General features: G+C 49.1%; 1 protein-coding gene across 3 annotated transcripts in view; it reads left to right on the top strand.

The window, feature by feature from the left end:
* The window catches only part of KCTD16 (potassium channel tetramerization domain containing 16), an 87,353-nt gene that overhangs the window by 4,817 nt on the left and 58,375 nt on the right, over positions 1-24,161 (top strand). For 2 of the 3 annotated variants that reach the window (XM_074838499.1, XM_074838498.1), the window contains exon 2: positions 3,952-5,089. In XM_074838499.1, coding sequence (XP_074694600.1) covers positions 4,258-5,089 — 832 coding nt within the window. In that variant the 5' untranslated portion in view covers positions 3,952-4,257. Of the gene's footprint in view, positions 1-3,265; positions 3,680-3,951; positions 5,090-24,161 lie in introns of those variants that run through there. The other variant, XM_074838497.1, reaches the window with a different exon arrangement.

Below are 24,161 nucleotides of genomic sequence, written 5' to 3'. Positions count from 1 at the left end.
AAAATCGCCCAGAGTGATGAGAGTTCCCATGTGGCTTTTTAGCTGAAATCTTCTGTCCAAAATCCCACTTAGATATTCTTTTCTTCCCAGAACTCCTCCTTCAATTTCTGCCACTTCCAATTGCTACTTCTCCGAGTGCCTTGAAGTTCTGCACCGTGTTGCTAAATGCTGATAAACAGCTTCGACATTTCTCATTACGCGTGGGCGACTTGGTTCGTATTTATAGCTTGTGTGTTCACACTGCGAGATGTGAGGTGATATGTTTGCACACCACTGCTACTACAGACCCAGCCGAGTACTACCCCTTCTTTCTAACATTTGTTGCTGCTTCTTTTAAGACACCTTTTTTTTAGCACCCGCAGAGTTTGATGAGGTCAGTTGTCCCATGATTTCCGGGAAGTATGAGTGCTAATTTAGCACTCTGCCGTAAGGAATGGCCTCAGAGCCGTGAATGACGCCACATCATTAGTGTACCGGGTTTAAGCACAGCTCTGCAGTGGCTTTTGGAACACTCACAGCTCGGGCTGAATTTCCCCCTAGCAGTACTGAAGGTTATGGAGGCATCTGTTAAAAATGGAACATGCTTCGTCCTCCTCCCTTTGACAGAAGCTGCTTTTCTTTTCCATCAGAACTGGAGCTGCTCTTCAGATGAGCTGCGCTGGTGCTGCCGCGCAGTAGGTGAGGACCTTAGTGGGGGCCTGACATATATTTTACATTTAGGTCACCAGTGTATTTGGCCCAGATTTTCAAGTTTCACTCCTCTCAGGCTGCATTTTGGTGGATCTGGCCGATGCCTCGTCTTTAGCTGGGAAGCATTTTGTGGTGCTTTTACTACTGAAGTAATTTCATCAGAGGAAATTATATTATGCTACAGTAAAGTGATTGGAACATCCTGTGTAAAGAAATAAAAGCAGGTGTTGAATTTCTTTCATTTATTATTTGAAAAGTGCAGATGCATTTCTAAAGGTGTTGTGATTAAAATTCTAAGGTTTTTATTCTTTTCAAAGGGCAATTCTGATTACAATTTTTCAAAATACTTAATGCTTAAATCTCTCTGTACTCACTAATCACATGCTATCCATGTCAGAATGCTGCACAGAAGCCTGTCAGGAATCACAGTTTTTCAGAAGACTCTTGTCACCACACCACTCGCTAAGTGCTGGCACATCAGACTTACTGCGTTGTCTCGTCAGCCCCAGAACTTCCTCCCGGGTGATCTTTATCCACCGCCTCGGTGGCGGGGATCGTAATCCCACTGCCTGATCACACGCGGCTTTGGGGCTTCTCTGGGCAAGAGCAGTTTTTACTGGGGAGGGTGAATTGATTCTTCAAGCGCAGCCACTATGGCATCGCTGGCTTTATGAAAAGTGATTTAAACGTTATTACAGCATATTAACTAACATTAATAACTAAAATATTTGAGAAAGCTGATGCAATACTGCTTGCTTTGAGCAGGGGCAGCACTAATGAGTGTAAATCCCGAAGGAAGCTGTCATTGACGGGACTGGGCACGCGGGTGTCAAGGCCCGTACGCGCCGACACTGCCAGACTCTTAGAATGAAGTCGTGAAGGCGTTGACGTTCCCGTGCTCTCGCATCCCACCTCTCAGTCCTGCTCAGGAGGGCTGCGGAGCACTGGAGGAGTGCTTTGTCAGGGGAGGATGCACAGTACTTCATCTTTTCTCTTTCTGGGATCTAATGAGCATTTTCCATAGCGGTACCGGATTCTGCTGATTTGAAAATTAGAAATCAGATCCGGCAGTAAGAGGCAGAAGCTTGGCTCAGGAGCCCAGCAGTTGCTTCAGCATTAATGAATTGATTAAGGTGAAAAGCGAGGGTTTGATTAACTACTCTCAGATTTGAATTTGAAAAGTCTGTAACTACACAAATCAGTGATTTTCTGCCTTAGCCTTGAAAATTGTACTTTTTACATTAGCACGTTGTGTTAATTTTTTTAATTACAGCCGTGTTTTCAGGACAATCTGGCTGAAGTATCTGCAAGTTAAGTGCAGTCAGCAAAAACGATCTGTGCGTGGTGACTTCACACAAAGATTTCACTCTAAAGCTTCCCCTCCAGGTTTTGGTTGCTGTTGGAGTAAAAGGCTTTATTTGGCCATACTTTTATCATTCTGCGTAGCCCGGTTTTGCCCGGCGCTGATGTCTCGGCACGACGCTGGGCTTCCCCATTCCCGCCGCGTGCCCAGGTGTGAAATCGCTGCCGGGTGCGTATCGTGGGCGCGATCCGGGGAGTTACCGACGCAGCTTCACGACTTAATTGTTTTTGTGCCGCGTTTATCTACCCCGGGGCACGGGCTTAACGTCCCGCGGGGGTGGGGGGGCGGGGCTCTCCGCTTTGCCCCCCCCGGAGCCCGCACCGGGCCGCACCGCGACCCCCCCACACCCCCGGTTTCCCCTGGAGCCTCCGGCTTCTCCTCGACGACCCACCCCCCCGCCCCGAGCAGCCGGGACGATCCTGCGCGATCGCGGACACGAGGTGGCGGTGCCGGCACGGCCGCGGGGAGCGCGGGGCGGGCGCGGAGCCACGGCCGCTGCTCCCCGCTTCCCCCCCCCCCCCGCCCCCCCGTTAAAGCCCCGACTAATAAAGTCGGTGCGGAGCCACGGCCGAGCCTCCTTCGGGGTCCCACCTCCTCCCTCCCGCGCCCCGCATCACCTCCCTGCCGGCTCCCGCCCTTCCTGGGTCGCTGCCGGGGAGATGAGGAGCGCCAGCAGCGTGATACAATCCCGGTCCCGCCTGCAAGCCACGGGCGGGCGAACCGGGAGCCCCCCACCGCCGGGCGCTCCCGCCCTGCCCGCCCGCCTCGCCGGCTGAACGCCCCGGAGCCGGGAAAGGCACGTTTCGGCGGCGGGGGGGCGGGCGGGGACGGGGCGCTGCCGGCTGGAGGGGGACGGAGAGGAACGGAGCGGGAGGAACTTTCTCGGAACAGGGGGGGGGAGCGGGGCGGCGGCGGCGGCCCCGGGGCGGCCCCGGCGGGTCCCCGGGGCGGGCGCTGTCCGCGGTGCTGCCGCTGTCCGCGGTGCTGCCCGCGGTGCCGCCCGCCGTCCCGGCCCGACTCCTTTAAGATGATGCAATCGGCATCTCCGGCCCCGCGCCGCTGAGCAGAACCGCGCAACGCGGCGCAAGAGGCGCGGGAGCGGCCCCACGGCCCGGCCCGGCGCAAACGGGGCGGAGCGGAGCGGCAACGGGGCGGCCCCGGCGGCGGCCCCGGCGGGGGGACATGGGTGTGCCGCCGGCCGCGCTGCGCGGGGGGCTGCCGCCGCGGGAGCCGCCGGAGCCCGCCCGCCCTTAGCGCAGGCTGCGGGGTTTCTGCAAGTCATCTGAGCCCGCCGAAACGCGCCCCCCGCGCCCCCCCTGCCCCGCTCGCCCGGAGCCCCGGCGCGTTTAGTCGGGGCGTTTTGGTGCGGTTTGGTTGGGATTTTTCTTTTCCCCAATCATACTGTACGTGTCGGTTTCTCTGTCACCTGCCACGGTTAACTTTCCTGTGACTCGATTTAACTCTCGAGATCTACGCGGATGTTGCTCAGAGCACTTTTCTTGCCTTTGCTGCCCTTTGCTGGGATCGGATTTCGTGCTAACTGGACTCTCTGTGCCTGTGTGTGTGTTCTGAGTGTCTTGAAATTTTGCTTTCCTTTACAAGAGCTGTGCATTAATTGTAACCAAGGTAAGACTTGCTGTTCTTGTTCCCTCGTGTGCATGTCTAAATTAGATGTTTCTTTAAAGACGAAGTACGTATTTTCTTTTAGACGGCAGAGTCGTATGTAGTCCTTCCATTGATTAGTACTCGTGAAAAAGAAGCGTAGAACTCACAAAAAAATAGACCTATGTAGCAGGAGATCTAGCTCGGCTTTCTAAACTGTTATGCTTTTCTCTGTCGCAGCTTCTGTGATGCTTAAAGGAATAATTTGTGTCTTATTTTGTTTTCCCTTTCGACAGACCTGTGAAGGACCATAGGCTTGGCTTGACCTTGATTTTGATGGCTTTGTTGGAAGATCTAACGATGTGATTGCATTTCACAAAGTGATTGCTCTCCAGCTTCTATGGCTTAGGGTATAAGCCACTTCTGCCACACTGTCACTCATGGACAATTCAGATTTTTTTTAAACAAACCTTTTGGCTATTTTTCTTTTCTCACTTCCCTTCTCCCCCCTGTTCCTCCTTGATGTTGGGAGCCTTATTCTACACTTTGATGTGATTGAGAGTCCTGCTGCTTCCTGCTGCTGATTTCTGTTTTAAAGTACAATGGCTCTAAGTGGCAACTGCAGGACTTACCTTCCTTCTCGAGAGCAGGGGACTGGGCTGCACTCCTTCCCAGAGGTAGTGGAGCTAAACGTGGGCGGCCAGGTTTACTTCACTCGCCACTCCACCTTGGTTGGCACCCCTCACTCCCTGCTATGGAAAATGTTCACCCCAAAGAGAGACACAGCCAACGATCTGGCCAAGGACTCCAAGGGAAGATTCTTCATCGACAGAGATGGTTTCCTTTTCCGCTATATTCTGGACTATCTCAGGGACAAGCAAGTGGTTCTGCCTGACCACTTCCCAGAGAAGGGAAGGCTCAAGAGGGAGGCTGAGTACTTCCAGCTCCCGGACTTGGTCAAACTCCTGACTCCCGACGACAACAAGCAAAGCCCCGATGATTATTGCCACAGTGACTATGAAGAGGTCTCCCAAGGCAGCGACACGAGAATATGCCCACCCTCGTCGCTCTTACCGCCTGATCGGAAGTGGGGATTCATTACCATCGGGTACCGGGGGTCGTGCACTATTGGCAGGGAGAGCCAAGCAGATGCCAAATTCAGGAGGGTCCCGAGGATTTTGGTTTGTGGAAGGATTGCTCTGGTCAAAGAGGTCTTTGGAGAAAGTTTGAATGAAAGCAGAGACCCAGACAGGGCTCCAGAAAGGTACACTTCCAGGTTTTATCTCAAGTTCAAGCACCTGGAGAGGGCTTTCGACATGTTGTCCGAGTGTGGATTCCACATGGTGGCCTGTAACTCCTCGGTGACGGCTTCCTTTGTCAACCAGTACACAGACGACAAGGTCTGGTCCAGCTACACCGAATATGTCTTCTACCGTAAGTACAAGGCATTTCTGAGGGAAATGTAACTGCCTGTTTAAGCTGCTCTCTTCCGTTGGCTGTGCAACTCTCGAAGCACAGAGAGCGCCAGTTTCCTTGTGTCTGCCGTGAACCCAGGCTTTATTTAGATCTGGGGGGGGATTACGCTTGGGTTTAAGCTTTGGAAATGTGAAGGAAGGCTGAACTGAGTGGCTTGGTCTTGGCTAGGTGGCAGCACAGACTGCCGAAAGCACCCATCCCCGTGGCACCCATTCCCACGGCACCCATCCCCAGGGCTGAAGGGTGCTGCTGCCCTGGCTGTGCGGATCAGCCAGCTGAGGGCCTTGCACACGTCCTGGCTACGCGTGGGGTGAGACACAAGCCTCGCAAACACACTGCAGATTTAATTACAGAAAATCTTCAAATGGGATTCAGTTTACAAAGGTAATAGCTGCTTGATAATGGTCGAGCAGAGTCAGCCGAACCATCTGTCAGCAAACCTGACACCCTGACACATAGGGAAGGGAAAATACAATCCCCTCCCCTGGCTGCTTTTCAACAGGGGCCTTCTCGGCGCCAGCTGATGCTCAGCAGCGAGGGCTCAGAGCAGGGCAAGTTGCTGTGCCTTGTTATGCAACGTGCCTATGAAAACCCAACTACCCTCGTCCTGAGAAGTAGCTGCCCCACTCACTGCAGTCACAGCAGCTCCCGCACTGCTGGGGGGAATTTAGCTGCGAGCTCGAGCAGGCTCATTAACTTCCCAGGTCGATATCCAGGTAGAGGCGCCGTTACCAATGGTAACACCAGGGTAATTTTGATTCTGTAATTTTGTATCAGATGAGCATTCCACAACTGCTGTACTTAAATATTTGAGAGGTTCACGAGGCTGTTTTCCTCCATTTTCATTTCAAGAGGGTGAAGGATGGAACATTTCCTCAGTAAAGCCCATTTGGAGAAGAGCAGGCTTTAGCCAGCGGCTGCTGCGGGCACTGGGGGCGAGGGAAGGCTGATGCTTTGTGGTGGACTGGCTGCACTGCACTGAGTGGGCTCAGTCTCAGAATTAGAGGGCTCAGTCTCAGAGTTAGTGGGCTCAGTCTCAGAATTAGCAGGCTCAGTCTCAGAGTTAGTGGGCTCAGTCTCAGAATTAGCAGGCTCAGTCTCAGAGTTAGCAGGCTCGCTCTCAGCAGAGTTAGCGGGCTCAGTAGTGTGGAGAGCTGACAAAAGTTGTAGATGGAAGATATATCAGGAAGTGAATAGTTTGTGTGTAATACCGGCTTCAGCGCCATCTACTCTCGTGTCTGGGCTCAACAGGCAGCCCTGATCTGCTTATGTAATGATGCTTAAGTTAGCACCCTGAAAAGCCATCTGTATTTTTGACATGCATAGATTTACTTAAAATTAGTTTTCTAGCTGGATTTCTTAGCAAAATGCTTCTAAGGTCATGCATCCGCTTATATTCCGACAGGGATGGATGATTTCTATTATTGGGCTTCTGTTTGCAATCCTAGTGTCTTGTACAAGTTATAGGAGGAGATTTAGTGTAGTAAAGGAATGGATTAGAATAAATGGTGTTTGCATTTATATTTAAAATCAGAAAAAAAATATGTGTGCCTTATAGGCATAATGGTTTGCTAATTGAAGAGAGGATGAACGTAGGTTTTGCATGAATTAGCAAACACAGACTCCTGATTTTCATATTATTCAAATTTTTCCCTTCAAGGATCGCTCATTGCTTCCACATCACTACAGCCGGGTTAGGTACTGAGATGAGAGGTACCTCAGAAATTTTGGAGAGTGAACGTCTATAGAAGGTGTCACAAAATCTTCTCTCACCAGTGCAGGGAAAGCCCAATCCAATTAAAGTTCTTGGGAAGACTCTTAGCCAGTTGAACAGGCTTTGCATTTGGCTCATCGCAGTTTTGTGGGGTTTTGACACTGATACAGTTTCAGAGATGGACTCTTCAAAGGGTCCTTCCCTAGGTTAAAGCTAAAGCGATGACAACCGTGGTGCCAAATCCCTCTCTCTTATCTCAATCTGAATGGTGGTGTTGTGCTCTGCGCCCGCCGCTGCTTGCTGCGAGAGAGCTGGTGGAGGGCTGCTGGGGCTACTGGGGCTGCTGGGGCTACTGGGGCTGCTGGGGCAGCTGGCGCTGCTGGGGCTACTGGGGCTGCTTGGGCCCGACTGCAGCTGGCCGGCCCGGGAGCAGCCACGCTACCTGCAGGATTCACCTGGGGCAAAAGAAGCCCCTTTCCAAATTTCCCAAAATCATTTAATCTGAAACTTAGGACCAATAAAATTGACATCTGGCTTTCTAGTGGAACATTACAACTTCTCTGCAGCTGCTTAGCCATAATTATTTAATTAGAAGCTGCCAACTGTGTCTACATAAGCATTAATTCATCAAGCTGTTGTGATCAGGTTAATGGGCCTAAACATGGGAGGTGTCTAATCCAAGTGGTTGGGCAGACGCAAGGGTGGGCTTTGCAGAGCTGCCTCCTACCCCCGGCAAGCTGGAGAGACTCCAGAGCTGGGAGAGGATCAGTATTTCCAAAGGATAGAGGGAGGAATATTTTTTTGATACACCACAGACATTGTATGCTCCAAACACTACTCAGAAGGTACATGGCTGTGGCTGGCACAAAGATAAAGAACATTCTTCACGTGCAAATCCTTTTGAAAGTAGCTCAGATGGACCGAAGGGGGTGTAAACTGTGCAGCTACTCACATGGGTACGGTGTGTGCTGTTAACAGAATTGCACGATTAATATTGCATGACGTTTTCTCCCCTTGTTCAAATTGAGGTGCTATTAAGGCTAATGGGAGATTCATGTTCTCCGTGGAGGAGGTTCTCCTGAAATGCAGGGCATGCAGAAAGCTCCAGTACAGCAAACCTGCAGCTGCTTTGCTGAGTGGGTGGCACGATGGGCTGCAACGCCGGCGCTGGGGATGACGGCGCAGCTGGGCTCCGCTCCAGTGTCAAACAGGCCGATGCAGAGGAGGGCTGGGAGATGGGCTGCGCTGGTACATTAGAGCCGCAATTAAACAGTTCTTTGAAACGCAGCTCCTGCACGGTGGGGAGGCAGCAGTCGCAGCCTGGCCCCTGCTCACAGGTGGAGTATCAGTTGAGGAAAGGAGATGGAGATTCTGCTCGTGCATTTTCTTTCCCTCCAGTTTCTCTTATGTCAAAGACATCTACTTAAATTTTATACTGGCTGAGGAGGGATTTCTAGCTTGAACCATTCTGTTGTGTCCCCCCCCACTGTTTTGATGATCTTGAAGTAAAACCTCCTCTCCAAACACTCTCGTTTTTGAAGAGGGTGATAGCCTGTGCTTGGATCTTCATTTTTAAATGTTTTCAACCTTTACGACGGGATGAATCAAAATGTGCACTTGAACATCTGGTAAATGTTGTGCTGGGGGTGAGGGGTGTTACAGCATATGGGCTGGCTCAGTCTTTTGTAGCCTGGCCCCATTCCTGGCTCCGCAGCGGCAGCAGCCCTCTCTTTTCACCACCTCCCATAACCTACAAACCAGCTCTTGCTGCCTCGTTCCAGTCTTGTGGCATTGCCAGGACTGTGGGTGACAGCCCTGCACGTGGATGTTGTGAGTGCCAGAACAGCAAAAGAACAGGTTGGGAACAGAGAAGGCTTTAGCTTCAGACAGCAGCCAAGCGCCACGGCAGGCTGTGGGCACGTGTCTGCCGAGCAGCTGGGACCTGAGCGACGTGGCAGCGGGACGGGACAGGACGGGACGGGATGGGGACAAATGACATGGCAGCCCTTGGCTGCATCTTGCCGTTGCCCCCAAAACCCCGATGCCACGTCCCTTCTGCCTCTGCTTGTCAGCGGCTGGGACTGCACCGGGCTCTCAGAAGAGTTCACCGTGCAGGGGGGAGATCTCGACTGCAATATATCACATCGAACCCCTCGTGCTTCCTCTCGTGGCTCCCCGCATAGCTGTGGCAGCATCGACAGGAGCGCGGTTGGCACCCCCACCAGCAGGTTGCCCTCTGCTTAGCTGGAGCAATAGAGCGGGGGGAGAGGAGAGCTGCCAGGAGAAAAGGAGCAAATATAGAAGTACAGATGGAGGTGAAGGAGAGAAAATTCACACACAATCTGGAGAGATAGAACTAGGGAAAAGATGGGGGTACTAACAACTCCACCAAGAGAATTTGTTAGATATGTCAAGCCTTCAGTTTAACCCAAATGTTTTCCCGCAACAAGCAGGTGGAGAGGGGTTGACAAATGCTCCTTCAAGTTCAGTAGCAGAAAAGAATATGGGGGCTTAGACAGACAACTGTGGCTGCCCTTCCTAAGGCCGTGTTTCAAAGTTTGAGCAAGTGTGAGAAAATCGGGACAATCAGTTGCGCCGGCCACTTCACATCTGCACACAGGGAGCAGCTCAAGCACTTGCAGGTGTTCAGAGGAAACTGCGAGACCTTCCTGGCACTGTAGCTCTGAAAGCCAAAAATTAGTCGACAAGGCTCTTGCTCCTGAAGGACCCGTGCTGCCTCTGCTCGCTCATGGGACAGTTGTAAACTTTGGCTTTCTCACCTTACTCTTTCAAGAAGATGCTGGCTGGGTGGGCTTTTGCTCGCTGGTGGGAGGCTGATGTGCAGAGAGGGTTGTGGAGCAGGCTTCAGATTATCCTGGGCTAAACAGATGAATCGTCTGGGGTGGGGCTGTGCAGGAGGGAAGAGAAATGCCAAGTGGTACCCCCTGCGACTGCACTCTGGTGGCCTTTCATTGGAGATATGTCTCTGAGATAATCCTGGTGGCCTTGATACAAGATGATCCACTTGGGATTAATGCAGCCACCTGCGGCCCGTCTCTGTATGTGGGAACGGAGCTCAGAAGTCCCGTACTGCTCTACCCGTACTGCTGACTCATAAATGAATTGTGTGGTAGAAATGTGACGAACAAAACCACCTGTGTCACACCTACAGCTGTGTTGCCAAATGGGTTACATGTGGAAGAGGAGTGTCACCTATTTTCCCCTCTCTTTAAACTGATACTGTCATATGTTCTAGTAGCTGGTTCTGTCTGGTTTTAAATCAGGGAAGATCAAAATGACCCTAGAGATAACAACGTCTAGTCCAATGAATAATGCAAGCTCCTTTTCCTATTGACAGGAGATGGGTTTGTTTCCAGGTAATTATTGTCATCATCAGTGAATCTGGTCCATCCTGCCAAACAAAACTCTCATGAGGATGATGGTCTGCAGGTGGTGGGGCTGTCATCAGCCAAGTCTGTTAGCATATTCGTGTCAGAAGGACCTTGCTCCGAGCTTTTTGGTCAGCCTTGAGTGACAGTTGGTTTTTTTCCCAGTTTGTCCTGGCAGACTGGAAAGCCTGCAGAGTTTTTGATTAGACTTATTCCACAGATGAAAAATGTTATTATTTATTGGAAACCACTAGTGTCCAATCTGATTGTTAGATTAGTGTAAGAATCTCCAGCTCAATGGAGAACTAAAGCAGAACTTGATAAAAAAGTTGGCTGGGAATAGGACTTGGAGTTCATTCTAACAATAGTGGTGATCAGGAATGGCAAGGACGGCTTTTGGGCCTTTGTCTCCTTTGTCTCCACCCAGGTTTGTGGCACAGCTGGTTATTTCATAGCCCTTTGGATACGTTCTTTGTCGGCTTGAACGGTTGAGGTAGATGTTTATAGCATGATTGTACAGATCTGTGACCTTGCTGCTCCACAATACCACTTGGCGATGCACATGCTCCCTCTGTCCCCTGCGCAGCAGCCAGACAGGCTTCCTCCAAAGCATAATCCTTTCCCCTCCGTCCCGTGTCCATGGAGGACACCCGGGGAGGTGTGGAAACGGGGAGTGCCCCGTCTGCTGCCCGGGCCGGCAGAATCCCAGGGGAAGTGGCCCAGCGTCCTGCGGCTGCTCTCTGCGGAGCAGCGTGGAATGGCTCCCCCCAGCCGGTTTCCTGCAGCTTTATCCAGCCTGGTGAGGTCTGGCCTTTTTTAAAATTTGCTGAAATGTAGTTGTGGTTCTTATGAAAACAAAACCCGAAAGACGAAAGGAGTGTAAATAAGAAAACATACAACAGATATTTGCCATTTGATGAATATCAGCAACATATTGTACACACAGACAAACACTTCCTTTGCAGCAGGTTGGGTTTTTTTCTTTCTAGCCATCCCGGATTTGTTTAAATTTGTAACCACAACATTTTCTCAGTTTCTTCTCCGTTTTTTTCGGCTTTTCAAGTTCAAGGCTAACATACAGTAAATATGGAGACAAAAAATCTAAATTACATCTTTGCAAAGAGCAAGAGTAACCTTTTATGAAACGTGCTCAAAACCGTAGTTTTTGTAAAGGAAGAAAATAGACTGAAGTGAATTAGACTTTGTGGAATTGCTTAAATTGTCAGTAAAACGTAATGGTGACTGAATTGGCCAGTCCAGAAGATCCTGCTTGAGTGATTTCCCCCTGCTGCTTTCAGAAGACGTGCTCAAGTTAATACCGGAATACAGTAAAACATTGCTGCCATTATAATGCTGCCTAACGTTAACCCAAGTGCTCAAGGAACGTTGGAGCTCGAGCTTCAGATCTGATGATGTGAGGGCGCCTGTTATTTTGGTTTGAACACCTGCAATACCTTTTAAGTCCATGAAGATTCAGGTCTGAATACGAATGTGTGATATAAACGCTTAGTGCAAAAGGGAACGTCTCGCTTCACTGGCCCCGTGTCAGAGGCTGGTGTTTGTTTCTGTGCTCATGGCCCTTAAAAGGGCCTTCCCAAGAGCTTTGTACTTTTCTTTTGGAGCCAGTGTTCTGTGGTTTTAGATAAAATAGAGAATGAACAGGAGTATACTGGGCATCAGAGTACTGGGCAGGCCATTTTCCTTAGTTTCCCCAAATTAGCTTGTAGTCTTAGTTTTCTAATAAGGTTTAAAAGAAGGCAAGAAGTCTAGAATTGTGTGAACGCTTCTTACATTTCAATAGCTGGGTATAAGCTTTGTTGAAATACCCATAAATATAAACTGTTCAATTAGAGCGTGATCCTGTCGACCACTTTGTATTGACTATCAGTCGTGTGAAATGCCTTTCCATCCCTAAGCGGAGTGTTGGTGTGAGCTCTAATAACCGGCTGGACTTAGGGAGCTGGTTCATAAATCACCGGCGCCAAAAATTTTCCAGTGCTGCTTCTGAATCTACTAACAAAGTGATTAGCACTTTATAGGAGCTCATTGATTAGCTGCTAAGGCAGCTAAAAAATTCCTCTACTGAAAATATAGTGAAGAAAACCTTGGCCATCCTGTTTTGCAATCCATCTGAAAACTTCGAAAACAAACTCCTTTAAGTCTGCACGTGAAAATCTCTATAGCTGTGCTCCAGACACGGGGCTCTGGAGTTTGTTGGAAAAAGACTAAAACATCCCCAAACCTTTTATTTCAAATGGGAAAATGGACCCAGGTTTTGGTGTGCGCCTCTGGAGGAACAGCCTGACGTTGGAGCGAGCAGCAGCCCAAGGGACGCTCTCATCCTCGCTCTGAGCTCGCCTCCCCGTGGGAATGGGAACCCTGTGCTGCGGGCTGGGCATTAGTCTTTGGCCAGGGCCTGAAAGACAAATTTAAAGGAGAAATTCTCTGTCTGAATATTATGGAGGAGACTTATTTCAAGACTTCAGATTGAATTTCCATCAAACTGGATCAGAGTATATTTTTACACCAGAATTAAATCAGGCTGAAATAGAACCCAATGGAACATGCTGATTTGGACTGAATTTTGCACTTTAAATATTCTCAAAGCCAAAAACTCAGAGCAAAGCTTGAGTGAGCAAAAAGAGAGCTTGAAAAAAATGTTTATTTGGGCTCCTACAAAGGGAATTTTAATGAATTTCTTTCAGCTCAGGATTTTCACTGGTAGTGTGGGAAAGTCCGATCTTTGTTCCACAAAGGACCAGAAGGATTGCAGAGGCTAATCCCGAGACTGGGAAGCGAAGACGGCTTTTTGCAAATTTACTATTTGCATGCTCATATGAAAATGTGATTATTGATCATCAGTTAAACTAACTATAACGCCTGTGTCAATAACGGATGCCTTCCTATAATATTCGAACAGAATTTTCTCTTGCTGTGTCGTTGCCTTCGGGTGCTGTCACATGGCAGATGAGCGTAGGCTGGGCAGCAGAGCAACAGACTGGGGCTTCACTGAAGATCTAAACCCCCCTTGCTTATAACATGCAAAAATCAATACGGAGGAATTTGACAAGTTGCTGATTATTTTAAAAGTATGTTGGCTTTGGTTTACTCTCTTAGTTTTCAGGTGAACACCAGAGGCAGCGCAGGGAGCTGGTCCTCAAGAGCCTGCCGGGTTCCTTCCGTTTGGTGCGATGATGCAGCCTAATCGTGGGGAAAAGAAACTACCACTGTCCTCTTGCAGAATTACAGAGGGAATTGTGTTTCTGAATTAATGGCCCAATAGTGGTCAGTGGTAATATAATTTTTGTGCATAAAGAATGCTATTTATTATATTATTTATTACCTTTACTGTTAATATCTGTTGTTAATGTTATATGTATAGGCAGAAGAGTAAATCTGAATTGCTGAGGTTCATGCGAAAGCTCCCTGCGCCCAGCAGAGCTGCACCAGCTTCCTCAGCCAAGGCCTGGCCGAGCGCTTCTGCAGCGCGTTACCCCTCTGTCGCTTCTCGCCCTGACAGACGTGTGCTCCTGCCTGCTCTGCCCAGTTAGGAGGGTTTGTGAGAGCAGAGATCTCATTCTTTGGCACAGCAAATATATTTGATGTACTTTATTTAAATACAGCTGTGCTTTCTTGAGAGGTCACTATCAGAAACATGATGCTGACAATTTTCTGACAGCTGGATTCCCTTTGTCTCGTTAGTCTGACCGTGTCACGCTCTACGCTGAGTGCTTTTCTCTGGCTGATGGACCTGTCCGTCGTTCCTGTCATTTTTGGGTAGAATGACTTTCTCTCAGTCCTGCCATCACCTCTTAAACCACAAGACTTGCCAGGAGGAGGGGTTTTGTACCCATGGCTCAAATAAATTCTTTCATCCCTTGGACCTAAACCTCGTGCAGCCCAAGGGTGTCCTCACTTTCCCCAGAGAAGCCACAGCTATCAGGATGCAGAAGGGCGGGTTTCCTAGCTGGGGGAAGAGTAGTTTCCAGGTATTCTTGATTTCATTCATTTGTGAGCATTCAAGAGAACAAATCCTCTAGTCTCTCAAGTCAGTGCACTTATATTACATGAGGAATAATTCATTCCCTCCTTCAAGTCAGAGCAGATACAAAGCTGGCCTGCCTTACTTTCAGTAGACAAAGAATATTTAAATAAGGATGCTGATAAAAAATGCTTTCACCAGTGACAATTTGATTAAAGAATCTCTTGCTTTCCAGAGTCCTGTAGGTGAAGGCAGACCTCAAAAGATACCATTTCTTGCAGAGGGATTGAAAAGCTGGTTTATGTTTGATCAGTGGGAAGAAGTTCCACAAGTCGGTGACTTTCCCAGTGCTGGGGAGGGAGCAGGTCCCTCCCCACTGGCTCACCCGGCTCCTCTGCTGCAGCCCCAGGGTGGCTTTTGCTACGGCCCGTTCACTGCTTCCAAGGGTGCTTCTGATTTCAGAAGTCCAATGAACATTTTCACGTGTTATTGTAAAGCTGAAAATATAGTAGCAATAATTCTGTGCACTGGTTTCAATGTCCTTCATGACAGAAATAAATAAATAAAATAACCTCCCTCCCAGAAGGACAGTATTGTCACACTACTTGGACCTAAAATAGAAATGGGTGTCACAACTATTTTTTTTCCTGTTTCATATCTGTTAGTTGTTGTGGATTATTTTTCCGCTTGCAGAATTGGCCATGAATACAAATGAGTCTGCCTCCCATGATAAAGACAAACCAGAATTTCCCAGATATGGGATTAGGCAGCCCATAGTAGTCTGCATCCCATTGAGGCTGGCAGATCTCTTGGAGGTCATTAATGGAGAGAATCAAACTCTGCTCTAACTTACTTCCACTTTTAAATCTTCAAAATACTTGACTTGTACCTAGGAAGCATCAGTATTTACTTTATAAAGATATTCTGGGTCTAAGAAGTCAGAAGAACCTTTCCTGTGCTGAAACTCGAAGGACTGGAGAAGATGATCCATCTGAAGCTCTTACCAACTGCATCCTTTCCTTTCCAGCAGCAGCCCCCGTGCTTCCAGCCAGGCTGGTACAAAGCGGGTGGCACGTGGACAGCCAAGTCCTGTGTGTGTGGGCAGGGTGATGGGTTCGGGTCCCTCTCCCTGGGTGTCTCTGCAGCCTCTTTGATTCAAGAGATGAGCCAAAGGACTCAGACCTCCTCTCTGCAGCTGCGCTGTTCACAGCCCTGAGATGTTTCCCATCCCCTTTGGCGGGGTGTCGCACGCCGTGCCATGCCCGGATAAATTTGCTGAGGTAGCACAGAGCTTTGAGTTTGTGTATTCGCACTCCAGCAACAACAGACTCGGGATCAAACCAAGTCTGGATGCAAATGGGCAGAAGCCGGGGATCCCGCAGCATCCGTAGCTGCAGGCAGCAGAGCTGAACTTTCTTCAGTTGTACATTTCTTTTCCGACTTTTCCTGGTGGCATCGTACTTGAGGTGCCTCTAAATACATTCATGGACTTTCTTTGCAAGAAGACAGTCATGTACAGACGGTGAATGAAGAGCAAACCTTCCCACAAACCGTTTGGGAAGCAGCCTCTCTACTGCACGCCTGCTGATGAAAATGCAGCGGAAACCAACCATTTTCTGGATGAAAGCTAAAAGCTACATGACAGATAGTAAATAAATAATGGCAGGGAAACATTGCACATAGATTTCTTGGGGAACAGAACTTAATTAAATTTTGTGAACATGCCTACGTAGTTCCATTGATCAGGAAAAAATGGATATGTGCTACGTCGTTAAGATTTTCTTGCTTGATGGTGTTTTGCCTTCCTCCCGCCCTCAGTTTCATTCACTTTATATCCTGCAGTGGTAAGGGAACACATTTCTGGTTTTCTTTCTTGAAGAAATTGATCCTAAGAAGCACAGGACATGATGTATGGTTTGTAACTCTACAAGATTGCTAAGCAAAACCAAAAAAATCACTGAAGAAGGCTGGGCAGATATTATGTTAATTTCCATTTTAATATGGATTTTTTCCCACTAGGAGCAACAAAAAATATGCAAAGGCTTTCAACAGCTTCTCTAGAAATTAGTTAAAAGATGGTATAAATCTTGCTGGGCTAATTTAGCAAGGTAGGTTTCTTCAGACATTTCACAAGACACTTTTTTTGCCATTGAATTCAAGCTTGCCCCTGAATTCCCGATACCAATGCTCTGGGTCTCGCTGGGATCTCCGTGTCTCCTCCTTGGCCCATCACAAGCAGAAGTGACGGAGGTGATGGCGGCTGGTGCCTGGCACGGAGGGACCAGAGAGTCACAGCTGCAGCCCGGCAAAGGGCCCTGGGGCAGTGCCGGGGCCTTGACCCGCGTGCCGGTGGCGGTGGAGCTCTCTCGGCTGGGAGGGCCCCTCTGGGGCTGCAGACTGGGCAGGATCGCAAACGCGCTGCTGTTGTGGAGAACAAGATATATTCTGCAAGAACCCAGAGAAGTTTTTCTGTTCATTTTTTAGCCTTCAGGTGTCGTACCCCAACTGCCTTTTTCTGTCGGGCTGTGAGGGCGGCTCCCGGCCTGCCTGGGCCCACTTCCCCCACCCCAGGGCGAGCACCAAGCACCCGCATTCATTTCACTCCAAGTTGGTGGCTTTGTGTTCCCCGTCTCACTGAAGTACGGCGGCAAGTTGTTTGGTAAGTGAGGAGGCTGCTGTCCTTGCTAGCATAATTGTGATCTGGCATATTGGTACAGTATTAAAATTCCAACTGAACAGATGGTGTCAGGATTTTAACTTATGCTTATGAGATGCAGATGGTCCAAGGAGTGAACTTGTACACTAGTTATTTTTATTTTGAACAGGTTAAGAACAAATTACTTTTTGACCATTATTATTATTATTGCTCTACTTGTCCTTTTTTCTTTCCCTGTGCGTGTGTGCGTGCATTTGTATGTGTGTCTGTGCACATGTGCAGGTCTTCTCAGAATCTCTTTTCCTTGTAACTTTAGATTGAAACCAGCCCTATTTCTGCCTGAAACTCCTGTCTCTCTCTATTTTCTCTTTCCTTCCCAGTGGCTCTTTTCTTTCCCCTTAGGCCCATGCGGGGTCTCCCTGCGAGGCATGGGGAGGACCTGCCTGGGAGGACAGGACCAGAGCTCTGCCCAGCCCAGCCTTGTCTCCGGGGCCAGGAGGTCCCATCCCCTGGGCTAGCAGGTCCCGTGCTGGGCTCATGGGTGGCAGCCGCTCCAAAACCTCCCGTGGCTCCAAATCCCGAGGCAGGGCTGGTGCAGATGGGGGTGCTGGATGGGCCTCGTGCCCCCGTGTGACGGGGGACGCTAGGGCAAGGTTCTGGTCTTGGTTGCACTGGAGTAAATCCAGGTTGACTCCACTTTTACACCAGCAAGGGTCTGATACTTATGTAATCCTGTTGTGAAACACAGGCCTATATTTTTGTCATAATTTATAAGCTTGTTTAATCTTTTATAGAAAAAAAAGTAATCTACTGCTACAAATTATTAATGCCCACCTGAATATTTTACACCTACTACATAGTGCTGATTTTCATGCGAAGATGCTGGTGATTTGCACAAAGCACCTGCGTGCATTTTCCGTGTTGTTTCTCCCGCCCCCCGTCACATACTCAGGGGAGGGCCCTCGGAGCACGTGTTTCGGGCAAGTCTCTTGTGTGCCAACCTCGATTCTGCTTTGGCTTCATGTCTGCTGGGGGCTGCAGGTGGTAGCGTCTTCTTGGAGCGGGGAGGTTTGACGTGGCTCGTTGATCTTCCCTCTCAGCAGGGGTGTTTGCTGTGTGCAGCTGGTCACAGGGAAGCTTGTGCCAGTCCATGGTGTTGGTGATTAACTTAAAGCCCAGTCCAGAAAGCAGGAGAGGCCCAGTGCCTCCTGCCTTTGAAACAAGCTGCAGGTATTTGAGATCTTTAGAATGGGGAGAACAATCTTTCCCAAGGGTTAAATCATGGAATAAGTGTCTACCCAGCTTACTCCTAACAAGGGAACTTATTTCTGAGGTCTGACTGTGATCAGGTGACTGGACCAGCAAAAATAACTCTTAGTCTATTACCTGTCCTTGGTGCTTTCACAGGTACATCCTGGAAATATCGGCTGCAGGGAAGGTTTCCATGGAAGATGGTGCAAACATATGGCATAAGGGCAAAGACGCCGGTTGCAGGTGGAGGTATAATCAGGTTCATTTATTCCTCCCTCGTGCCTGCTGCCATTACTCATTCCTCTCGCATGCAAATGTACAAATCTCCTCAGTGCTCATTAAAGCCCACAGTGATTTAGAAGACACTTCCCATCCTTAAAACGCAGCGGGGCCGGGAGCACAGCGCTAATGGGATGGAGGCGCTTTCCCATGGTACCCAGGGACCCACCTCCCCCCGTCCCCACTCAGGGCCCACAGTCACTTTTTTTGGGGCTTCCTGGGAAACTGGTGGAGAATGAAAACGGTTTTGGTGGCGGCTGGGCCAGGGGTGCGCCAGGGGCTGGCTGGGGGCTGGCAGGGGGGCTGCAGGGACACTAGGGCAGCCTCCAGACCAGGGTGTCACTGAGAGCATCTCCAAAGGCTGAGAGATGCTTCGTCCCCACAGGGCTGGCACCTCCCCTCCTGCTGGGGTGGCCGCGCTGATGCACGAAGGGCTTCTGGGATCCCCTGGAGTGCAAAAAATTGCCCTCCCGCCTATTTCTGATAATTAGTATTTTCCATAATTATCCTGGATAAGATGACATTGACCGAGAAGGCCGTGCCATAGCCAGAGGTGTTTGAGCTAATTTGGTTTTCCTCGGAGTGCCTGGGAAGGACGGGCTGTGCGCAGCTCCCGGCACCGCGCGTCGAGGGGCACGCGGCCGCCTCTCCTCTGCTCCGATGCTTAAGTACTAATGGGGACAGGGTGAGTGGGGATGGGCAATGAATATTTCATGGGAAAATATTGCAACATCATCTATGAGAGCAACTGACTCCATCACACCCTCGCAGCTGCCTCCTTGCTTTAGCCAGTGCAGGTTTTTCTCTCTGGTTACCTGACGGGGAGCGAGGCGGTGACAGGGGAAGGGCACCGGGCACGCATCCAGGCTGCCACCTTCTCCCTCACAAGCGTAAAGATCGGAAAGTTTGTGTCGCTACTTCTGCACGAGGGGATCGCAGAGCTCTGAATATGAACTTGCACTTTATGGTGTGGTTGAAACATTGACTTCAAAACCACAGCCCCTCTGGCCCCTCTCTCCATCCCCAGTAGAGATCTCAGAGCTGGTGGGACCTCGGTCCACCCACCGGGGGCTGGGTCCTGGCTGCAGGGAGCAGGTTATGGCTTTACACCGTCCCTTTGGGAGCCCTGGGGACCGTCCCCCGCTCTTCTCCCCGCCCTTGAAGCTGTTACCGACCGGCACAGCCTGGCACCACGTCGCCCCACCCTTGCTAGCGAGGCCCCACGGCCCCTCGGCATGCCCACGCCTCCCCCCTGCCCGCTGCCCGCAGGATCCGTGTCCCAGGCAGATCTCCCCACGCTTCGCTCCACCTACGGCTTGATGGCTTGAAATCAAACCAGGCCTTGAAATCAGTGTCAGTGCCTCCGCTTGCGTTACACAACCGTAAAACCAAACTGAATTCCAGTATCATATTCCGAGTGTCCACCGGGCTGTTTGGTGACATAAACCATTGCCTTGGGGAGAGAAAAATTCTCCTGTACCTGAACTTCCTGCACCTGACCCTGCCAGGTTTCTCCACTGCATGGAGAAACCCAGCAAAACAGATCAGTGATGAAGATGTTTGCAAGTTCTGTGACCTGATTCTGAAATTATTCCAAAAAGAAAAAAGTGAAATTTAATAAGTAAAATATTAGCTAGAATGTGTTTGCTCAGCTGTAGTGACAATTCTAGTTACACACTGTATTTTTTGTTTGCAGATGGAGCTTTTACAGAGCCTTGGCTATAGGACAGATTAAATATTGTTTGAAAAAGTGATCAGAGATTTTGTTTGCAATCATACTGTAGGTCTTCTCTAAATATTGGAGGCATTTTAAATTGGTTTGTATTGATAAAGGCATTGTAATGTCTCTTCTTGCTTGTACAGATCGTCAGTGTTTTAATGTGCTTATTCCCAAGAGATGGAGTAACTGAAGAGAACAGATTAAGTTAAACCTTAAAGAATGTTTTGTTAGGGAACATCATATTTCCTTTAAAACGGCTTTGTGTAAGGTTATTAGGTATTTGGTTATTTGTATTTCTCACTGCTTATGTAAACAGTGTTCGTGGCTAGAGCTCGGTTATCAGTTTTCTGACTGCAATGCTCTAAGTCCAAATGCATAAATACACAAGACCTAAGTCAGGGGTATTTCCAGAGCCTTCCAGGAAAGGCTCTTCCCACCATGTCCTCTCCGTGGGGTGGGCAGTTTGTGCTGAAAGGGGGGTACCCTGACCTCCGCCGTGACCTGCGCCCGCGCCCTCCCCTTTCCCTGCAGGCTTGTGTGGGCGCCCGCTCACGTCACTGCCAGGGCTGAAGGGAGGTGGCTGGAGCCTCTGGACCTTAACAGACGCTGCATTTTTAATCTAAAGCATTTGCTTTTACTCCTATCTGAAAATGCAAACCAGGGGACGCTTTTGTGTGGAAGTGCTCGTCCGTATTCCTGCCTGTCATAGCACGCTCCGTCATCTCCTGCGCTAACTCGGCGTGCAGTGACACAGCCCCTTCGGAGAGACAGAGCGGGTTTGATAAATTCATGAAGACACAGTTTGCCAAAAGCTCTGTGGATGTGCAGGAGTCACCTTTTTACTGAGCTGTTCTAAACACGTCCACCTGGATATAACCTTCTATAAAACAATCCCTTCAGCAGGACAGGGACATGTCCCGTATGTCCCCGAGGGCGGCTGAATCCATCTGACGAGCTCTCGCGCATCAGCCCTCGGAGCTGACACGTACTAACAGCAAGGTCCGGAGTAAAAACACGTAAACCTCTTGCTGATAGTGAGATCAGAACGATTGCTGTGCCCATTCACTACCGTTGTTAAAATGATTTCAGTGAGACCTTCAACTTCTTTTCAGCCTCTGTAGCTGAAGTTCTGTTTGGTGTGTGTTGCACACCCTGACAGCAATGTGCCAATAACACGTGTTTTTATTTGACCCTCCCAAACGCACCAGAAACACAGAGCTGGCCTCGACAACAGGGAAGGGTTTCCTTGTGCTTGGAACTGTTGTTTAAATATAGGACGGCACAAAACCTGCCTTGTCACCGTGTTTTCTCCTCAACCGCTTATTAGCGTGCGTTCAAGACGATTCACTTTCCCTAAGATTGCATCGCTGGCTACCGACATCGGAGATACGATGTGGATTAGCAGGTCTTTAAAACAACACAGAAGGATGACTTCCACCTGACACCGTGTGGAATTTAGTGACAGAGAGCCGCACGCCCCCATCGTGGGGCACAACGGCCGTTTCCTCCTGGCTGATTCCCCTGGGCCAGCCGGGAGCAGAGCAGGAGCCTGGGCTGATGAAACCGGTGACTCGTGAAGCCGCCGCATTGTCTCCAACTTGATGTAAAAGCCCCCCCTCCCGGGTAAGCCTGCCCCCAGCTGTAAGCTTACAGGTGGTTCCTGCAGCCCCAGGGTCAGCACTGGGACTTGTATGTTTTGCTGTAAGCCCACGCAGATTCCCCCAGGGCAGATGCACCCTGTCTCCAGGCAGGTGGATGGGGATAAACATCAGCTGTCAGGGGAGGCTCAGCAGAATTACCGGCGTTGGCAGTGTCGATGCGTACGCGATACTCTGTTTATGTTTATTGCAGTGAAGAATATGATAAAAATCCCACATAACTAATGTTTCAGCTGATCAAAAACTGGCTTATCTGTTCATTTTTATTGATGCTCTGATCTCTGGTGAGAAAATAATTGGCTTAAGCAGCAGAAGCCTATTCCATTTAAAATCAATGACAGCTTTGTTCAGTGGAAGCAGTAGGTGACCCCATATCGAGTAAACAAACAAATATTCTTACTTATGTACCAATCATGTGTTATATAATTTAAACTCTGAAGTATCCAGTTTGCTTCTCACTAATTATTGTGCTGTCTCCTTGCATATGTCTCCACTTTGCTAATTGCAGTTTTTAAACTCTTGATTGCACTGTGAAATAGCGGCAGGTTTGCAAAGCTGCGAGTTGCAGGCTCTGCTCGGAGAGGATCCGTCTTTGAGAGCGGCACAGATACGTGTGTTTACATTTAAATTACCGATATCTCTGTTGTGCACAGGATAGGAATGTTCTATATTTTCTCAAATACAGCTCAGAGCTCTATAGTTCCTCTTTCAGCTCCGAAGGAGTTGGCCCTTGCAGGGCCACAGGCAGGCGAGGGCAGGTGCGGAGCAGCCTCCGAGGAGGTGACGGAACAGCCTGAGTCACCAGGTACAAGTGCAGTTGTGGGAACCCAACGCAGAGTTGTCGGGGAAGGAGTTGTCTGCTAAAAATATGTGTCTTCATTTCCTAAAGTCATTTATTTTTGATAAATGCCTCAGCCTTGCATTTGTTTAGCAGCAGGACAGTGTTCCTGTATTGCCTCAGCTGCAAGTAACTCCTGGGGCCTAAAAAAGCTGATTTGTTTCTTATGACAGTCTCTAAGTTTCTCCACTTGTTGCTAGCAATGAGCCTGTCTTCATCTGTTCCTTAGAAACAGTCCCTACTACCACTTGCAGCCCAACTTTTTCTATTTGGCACAGCTGGGGCTTAAGGTGAAGCTCATTTATCTGCAGGGGCAGGTCTGGGGAAGTAGCAGCTGGCAGAGTACTGGTGAGTGGAGGCTGGAATGTGCATGGGATGAAGGTAAGGCTGGAGCTGTAGTTGGAAAATGAGCTTCTCAGTTGCTTTGAATATTTTTGTATGGATTTTTAGACTGGTTTATTTTAAAAATAAGCATAACTTGATTTTTTTTTTTTTTTTTTGTAGAGGCTAGAATCTGTGCCTGTTCTCATAATCTAGAAATACATAAACTAGCTTAATAAAACTTAAACTTCAATGCATGATTTAACTGTATGATCAGCTGGGTTATTCTGCATATTGAATGTATTTGGTGCTAAAGTGAGAACATAAAGAACCAGAGCAGTGTAGAAACCTAACTTTCTGTTAAGATAATCTGCAGGCATGTACAAATGTTTCATAAGAAAGCTCAAGCTGAAGGAGCCATTTCTTTGCTGGTGTTACAGATGGAAGAAAGAACTTGTTTTCACATCAGCTTAGGGTTTTGCTCTGCTTAGGAATGAGTGTGGGATAAAGCCAATCATCAGAAATGCAGATTCCTTCCCTAGCACTTAAAGCCATGCTAGTAATGATTAACATAACAAAGACATGTGCTAGTGTTCTACTGATTTATGGAAAAATGTCAGCTTGGGATGTCAAAACATCCGAGGAGCCCCCAGTGGGTCCCCCAAACCTCTTGGGTGCCCGTCGTGGCCCTGTGGAGGCTGCAGGCCGTGGCTGGTGCCATGGGTCTCTGCCCCTCTGTGGGGGAAGGCCTGGCTAGGCATGAGGGCTATGATGGGTGGGGGGGCTTCTAGGCTGCGCCTCAGTGGGGTGTTTCTGTTTGGCTGGGGAGGAGGACTGGGATTTGTGAGGGTTTTCCCCTTCCTCTTTGGTCTTAGGCTTGTCTTTGTTTTCAGCTTTTGTGAAGACTTGTTCTATTTCTTGTTCTCAGAAACTCTACCCGGGCTCTCTGCTTGCTTCTCCCGATGATCTGATGGGTATCAGTGGCACTGGGTTGATTAGAAGAGAGGAGGGTTGCTCCGTAACCTGAAGGCATAAATGTAGTGTCATGGCTGAGATACTACAACATGCTCTGAAGAGATATAGAGGGTAACAAGGAGGTTAAAATATTCATTTTACTGAGGAGCACAGGAAAGAAATCAGGCTTTTGTCTAACTTCACTTTTGATGTAGAAGACAAGCAGCTGGTTCCTTAGCTTGCAGGATGGCTCAAGCGAGCCGTTACC

Source organism: Strix aluco, chromosome 13 (genome assembly GCF_031877795.1).
Source record: "Strix aluco isolate bStrAlu1 chromosome 13, bStrAlu1.hap1, whole genome shotgun sequence".
Classification (NCBI taxonomy): Eukaryota; Metazoa; Chordata; class Aves; order Strigiformes; family Strigidae; genus Strix; species Strix aluco.
The sequence above is the reverse complement of the archived record's forward strand: the minus strand, read 5'-3'. Positions and strand labels throughout refer to the sequence as shown.